This window comes from Bison bison, unplaced genomic scaffold, assembly GCF_000754665.1.
Source record: "Bison bison bison isolate TAMUID 2011002044 unplaced genomic scaffold, Bison_UMD1.0 scf7180017864482, whole genome shotgun sequence".
In the NCBI taxonomy this organism is placed as follows: domain Eukaryota; kingdom Metazoa; phylum Chordata; class Mammalia; order Artiodactyla; family Bovidae; genus Bison; species Bison bison.
Window position 1 is genome coordinate 207,275 of NW_011495042.1, and position 6,121 is coordinate 213,395.

General features: G+C 37.9%; 1 protein-coding gene across 11 annotated transcripts in view; it reads left to right on the forward strand.

Moving 5' to 3' along the window:
• Positions 1-6,121, forward strand: part of MAP4 (microtubule-associated protein 4) — a 153,117-nt gene that overhangs the window by 54,055 nt on the left and 92,941 nt on the right. For all 11 annotated transcript variants that reach the window (XM_010862344.1, XM_010862343.1, XM_010862345.1 and 8 more), the window contains one exon: positions 3,148-3,389. In XM_010862344.1, coding sequence (XP_010860646.1) covers positions 3,167-3,389 — 223 coding nt within the window. In that variant the 5' untranslated portion in view covers positions 3,148-3,166. Of the gene's footprint in view, positions 1-3,147; positions 3,390-6,121 lie in introns of those variants that run through there.

Here is a 6,121-nt window from a genome sequence, read left to right on the forward strand (position 1 = left end):
TCCTTGCAGTCCAAGGGACTCTCAAGAGTCTCCTCCAACACCACAGTTCAAAAGCATCAATTCTTCGGCGCTCAGCTTTCTTCACAGTCCAACTCTCGCATCCATACATGACCACTGGAAAAACCATAGCCTTGACTAGACGGACCTTTGTTGGCAAAGTAATGTCTCTGCTTTTGAATATGCTATCTAGGTTGGTCATAATTTTCCTTCCAAGGAGTAAGCGTCTTTTAATTTCATGGCTGCAGTCACCATCTGCAGTGATTTTGGAGCCCCAAAAAATAAAGTCTGACACTGTTTCCCCATCTATTTCCCGTGAAGGGATGGGACCAGATGCCATGATCTTCGTTTTCTGAATGTTGAGCTCTAAGCCAACTTTTTCACTCTCCTCTTTGACTCTCATCAATTTTAAAAGTCCAAACTCAGATAAGTTTCTCTATTATCTATACAGATAGAAGAAGAAAAGCATAAATAGCCAATGTGAGATAATTTTTTTAAATGTAGATACTTCTCATTCCCAAGAATATGTCTTTGGATTTTCTTGAGTATCCATATTAGAGAAGGACACTGTGAGTAAATATTAAGTGACCTTAGATGTTTCTGTATGTGTTGGATGACATTCATTCATGAGCTTCTTAAGATCAATTTTGGAGCACTTGCAGAACTAGCTTAACAGATTTGTAGAACACCTAAGGAATTTATTATACATGTTTTAGAGTAGAATAATTATAACTGAATAATTTTCTCTTTATTAAAAACTGGGCCTTTTGGGCTAAAAGCCAGTATTTTCACTTCTACTGGCTAGTATTGCCTTTACAGAGTCATTTTCCGTAAGTATATTGTGTGTGTGTTTAAATCATACTTCTATTTATATGTGATGACATGAAAAGGATAGCTAAACTGTGTTGAAAGGCAGATGCTGGGTGGTTGGCTGCACGACCCTCCCACTTTCCAGCGGTCAGATTTTCTATCAATTTTACCCTCTTAAGCTGAATGTAAGCTGCTATTCATATTCCGTAAACCACACATCAGCCTAGAAAATGGTTTGGGAGGTTGCAAGGCAGGGAGGAGAGTAAGATTACAGTGAATAAAAAGCTGCCCTTTGAGAATCTGCACTCAGATATATGAGGTTTAAAAGGTTTTGCTGTTTTTGTGTTTTCACCAGTGTCCTAAATCAGGGAAAGTTTGAGTAGATTGCATGAAGTATTATAGAAAAATAGATCTGTTGGGCTCTTACTGTATATTTTTAAAGATGGTACAGGTGTTCTTACAAGGTCTCTTTGACTAAGAAACTGTTTAATTATAGACATCCCTTATTGTTTTTTGCTCTGTTTAACAGCTTTCAAAGGCTAACTGTAATGATAGTTACCATAAATAGAAAAGAGAAAGGCGGTTCCTTTTTATGGAACCTTTGACATTCATCAGGCCTTTACAAAATTCCTTTTTCTTTGTGGTTGTGCTGTGCGGCATGGAGAGTCTTAGTTCCCTCACCAGGGGTTTAACCCACCCTGGCAGTGAAAGTGAAAGTCCTCTGGACTGCCAGGGACTTCCCATATACTTTTTTTTTTTTAAACCAGTGTGTTTGTGTACATTTATGTATATAAGATTTTTGTTTAACTTTAAAAAAAAAATGCTTTTATTTATCTATTTATTTATGGCTGTGCTGAGTATTTGTTGCTGCGAGTATTTTTCTCTAGTTGCGGCAAGCAGGAGAAGGGGCTCCTCACTGTGGTTGCCTCTCTCGTTGCGGGGCACGGGCTCTAGGCTGGGCGGGTTTCAGTAGTAGGGCTCGGTAGTTGTGACTCCTGGGCTCTATCAACAGTTGTGGCCCACAGGCCTAGTTGCTTCACAGCCTGTGGGATCTTCCCAGATCAGGGGTTGAACCTATGTCTCCTGCACCTGCAGGCAGATTCTTCACTACTGAGCCACCAGGGAAACCCTCCCATATACTTTTTAGTTTTAGGTTATGTTTAAAAATTGAAAGCTTGGTTGGTGTTCTGTAAAGATAGTAACGTACATGACCACAGAGGGAGACTGCCTTCTCTAGCTAATTCAGGGAACATGCCTGCCTTGTTCATGCCAGCAGGGCCAAGTGTAGCTTGGTTGACCAAGTCCTTTAGAAGTGATTCATGAAGCAGTATTTTTTTTTTTTCAATTTAATTTTATTTTTAAACTTTACATAATTGTATTAGTTTTGCCAAATATCAAAATGAATCTATCACAGGTATACATGTGCTCCCCATCCTGAACCCTCCTCCCTCCTCCCTCCCCATACCATCCCTCTGGGTCGTCCCAGTGCACTAGCCCCAAGCATCCAGTATCGTGCATTGAACCTGGACTGGCATCTTGTTTCATACATGATATTTTACATGTTTCAATGCCATTGGAAGATTTGGGAGAATGGCATTGAAACATGAAGCAGTATTTATCCTTACAAGATAAGGCCCAGGTTCCTAGTCTCTGGTAAGGAAAAGTGATTTCACTTGCCTGATAGTACTTAACCTTTTTTTAAAATAAAATGGGAATGTAACCTAATCTGACCTTGTTTTGTACGTATTTTTACCCTGGTGGCTCAGTTGGTAAAGAATCCGCCTGCAGTGCAGGAGACCTGGTTTTGATCCTGGGTTAGGAAGACCCCCTGGAGATGGGAATGGCTACCCCAGTATCCTGGCCTCAAGAATTCCATGGACTGTATGTATAGTCCATGGGGTCGCAAAGAGTAGGACACGACTGAGCCACTTTCACTTTCATTTTAAGAATTACTCTGCACATGATTTGGAAATTAAGATAAATGGAATAGTTAAAAGGGTTTTGAAGACTTGAAATCAAAAGACCTGATTTGAATTCTTATGGCTAATAAACTTGGATAAATAGAGGGGTCTTTTTTGCCCTTCACTTTTATTTTTGTTGAAAAGGACAGAGTGACACTTGCTCTGTTTACCTCCCAGGATGTGAGGAAAAGAGTTTACTTTGGGTAAGACAGTCTGTTACTGGGCTTTGATTTTCCATTCTATAAAATGGGAGAGTCTCTTTTAGCTTGAAAACTTTGCATTTTAATTCCATGTTTGTTTAAAACAATGACGAGAGTTTCTAGGAATGCTTTCTCTTTGGCGCTGCTCATCACGTGAAACCTTTTTCCCCATTCACCAGGCAGTTGCAGTGGTGCAGAATGGCTGACCTCAGTCTTGCAGATGCGTTAACAGAGCCGTCTCCAGAAATTGAGGAAGAGATAAAACGGGACTTTATTGCCACATTGGAGGCAGAGGCCTTTGATGACGTTGTGGGAGAAACTGTTGGAAAAACAGACTATATTCCTCTCCTGGATGTTGATGAAAAAACCGGGAGTTCGGAGTCAAAGAAGAAACCATGCTCAGACACTAGCCAGGTTGAAGGTAAGTAATTAAACTGGACATATAGGTTCAGAAAGTAGGTTAGGGACTACACTTTGGGTCAAATCTTACAGACTTTTGAGGAGACTAAACTGAGTTTTTAAGTATAAGCACTTTCTCTTTATCTACATTTCTTAGAAACCAAGGAGGTAGGTTCATCACCTTTTACTGGAATATGTATTCTTCAGGCTGTAGATTACTCTTAACCTTCTATTAACCCTTAAGTTTCTTCTGTAATGTCTCAACTACTGTATAATCTGCTTATTAATTTGCTAAATTAAACTGCCTGCTATGCCTTTTCTTTGAAAGTAGCTTTGCAAAGTTAGATACTTTATATTTATACCAAGACTTAATTTGGATGCCACCTGTCTTTGTGAGTAATCCTAGGTCAGGATTAAAAAATGGATTAAACCCTTTAAAAGAGATTTGCTACCTTTATATATTGCTGGATCAAATTTGCTAACATTTGATTGAGGATTTTTGTATTTATGTGCATGTGGGATATTGGTCTGTTTTCTTGTAAGGCCTTTGTCTGGTTTTGAAATTGAGGTCATGTTGACATCATAAAATGAGTTGGGAAGTGTTCCCTCCTAATTCGGTTTTCTAGAACGGTTTGTGTTGAATTGATTTTTTCTTTAACGTTTGACAGGTTTTGTCAGTGAAGCCATCTGGACCTGGAGTTTTCTTTGTCAACTTTTTGACTAAGAATTCAGTTCCTTTAAGAAATAGAGAGCAGTACATGTTTTCTCTTTTCAAGTGAGCTTTGGTGGTTTGTATCTTTCAAGAAATTGGTCTGTTTCCTCTAAGTCATTGAATTAATGGAGATAAAATTGTAATATTACCATATTCTTCTAATGTCGAGGATCTCTTGTCATGTCCTCTCTTTCATTATGAAAATTTGTTTCCTCTTTTCCCTTGAGGAGTCTAGATACTAGTTTATTAGTTATTTTTTATTTTTAAAGATCCAGCTTTTGGCTTCATTGGTGTTTTGTTTTTTTTTTCAGGTATGCAACATAATGTGTCAATATTTGTATGTATTGTGAAATGATCACCATAAGTCTAGTTAACATCCATTACCACATATAGTTATACCTTCTCTTCCCCATGTGATGAGAATTTCTAAGGTCTGTTCTCTCAGCAACTTTCAAATATAGTACAGTGTTATTATTAGCTATAAAAACTATGCTGTACATTGTATCCTCAGGATTTATTTATTTTACTAGAAGTTTATACCTTTTGAATTCCTTTCACCCATTTCCCACCCACTCCCCACCTCTGGCAACCACATAAAATAGGCTTTTAATGTTATATATTTCTCTCTAATCCTAGTTGTAGATGTGTCCCATAGATTTTGATATGTTTTTTATTTTCATTCAGTTCAAACATTTTCTATTTTGCCTTATGAATTCCTCTTCAATCTATCAGTTATTTAGAAGTATGTTAATTTCTCAATATTTAGGGTTTTTTTTTTTTTTTAATGTCAGTGAAGTCCAGTTGGTTGATAGTGTTATTCAGGTTTTTCATATCCTTGCCTACTCTATATTTACTTGTTCTCATGACTTGAGAAAGATACTGAAGTTTTGATGTAGTTTTGTGGGTTCTTCTCCCTGCAGTTCTGTCAGTTTCTGTTGCATGTTGTTTGAAGACCTGTCGTCATGTGCGTATGTATTTACACTGTTAAGTCTCCTTGATGCACTGACCTCTTACTGTCTCTCTTTGTTCCTGGTAATTTTCTTTTCTCTGCATTTTAATTTTCATCTTGCATTAATGTAACCACTCTAGTTTCCTTAGGTAGTGTTTGCTTGGTATGTCTAACTGCTTCCTTTCACTTTCAACAGGTTTCTTTTTTAATATTTACTAATAATGGGTTGCTTAGAATATAGATGGTTCTTGCTTTTTTAATCTAACCTGAAGAACTCTTATGTTTCAGTTGATGTGTTAGACTATTTATTGAAATACCTGATGTGATTATTAATACGGTTGGATTTAATCTGTCAGTTTGTTGTTTTCTGTTTCTTCCATCTGTTCTTCAGTCTGATTTTCTTTTTCTGTCTGCTTTTGGATGAATTGAATGTTTTTATGATACTGTTTTAACTCCAGTATTGTCTGGAGAATACAGAAATACACAAATCTATGTAACAGTAAATTATCTCACCTTTTTTAATTTTGAAAAACAAACCTTAAGTTTTGCAAGGTTATTTTTTGCTAGGTGTCGTATTCTGTGTTACTCTTTTCTTTCAGTAACTTAAAGGAAAATTAGTCTTCCTACTTGTAGTTTCCGATAAGAAGTCTGTTAGAATTTTGATAGTTATTCCTTTTATTCCCTTCCTCTGGCTGCCTTCAAGGTTTTATCTTGATCTTGGGTTTTTAGCAGCTTGAATATGTTGTGTTTAGGTGGTAAATACCTTTAATAAATACCTTTTCAGTTCAGTTCAGTTCAGTCGCTGAGTTGTGCCCAACTGTTTGCGACCCCATGAATCACAGCTCGCCAGGCCTCCCTGTCCATCATCAACTCCTGGAGTTCACCCAAACTCACATCCATCGAGTTGGTGATGCCATCCAGCCATCTCATCCTCCGCCATCCCCTTCTCCTCCTGCCCCCAGTCCCTCCCAGCATGAGTCTTTTCCAGTGAGTCAACTCTTCGCATGAGGTGGCCAAAGTATTGGAGTTTCAGCTTTAGCATCATTCCTTCCAAAGAAATCCCAGGGCTGATCTCCTTCAGAATGGACTCGTT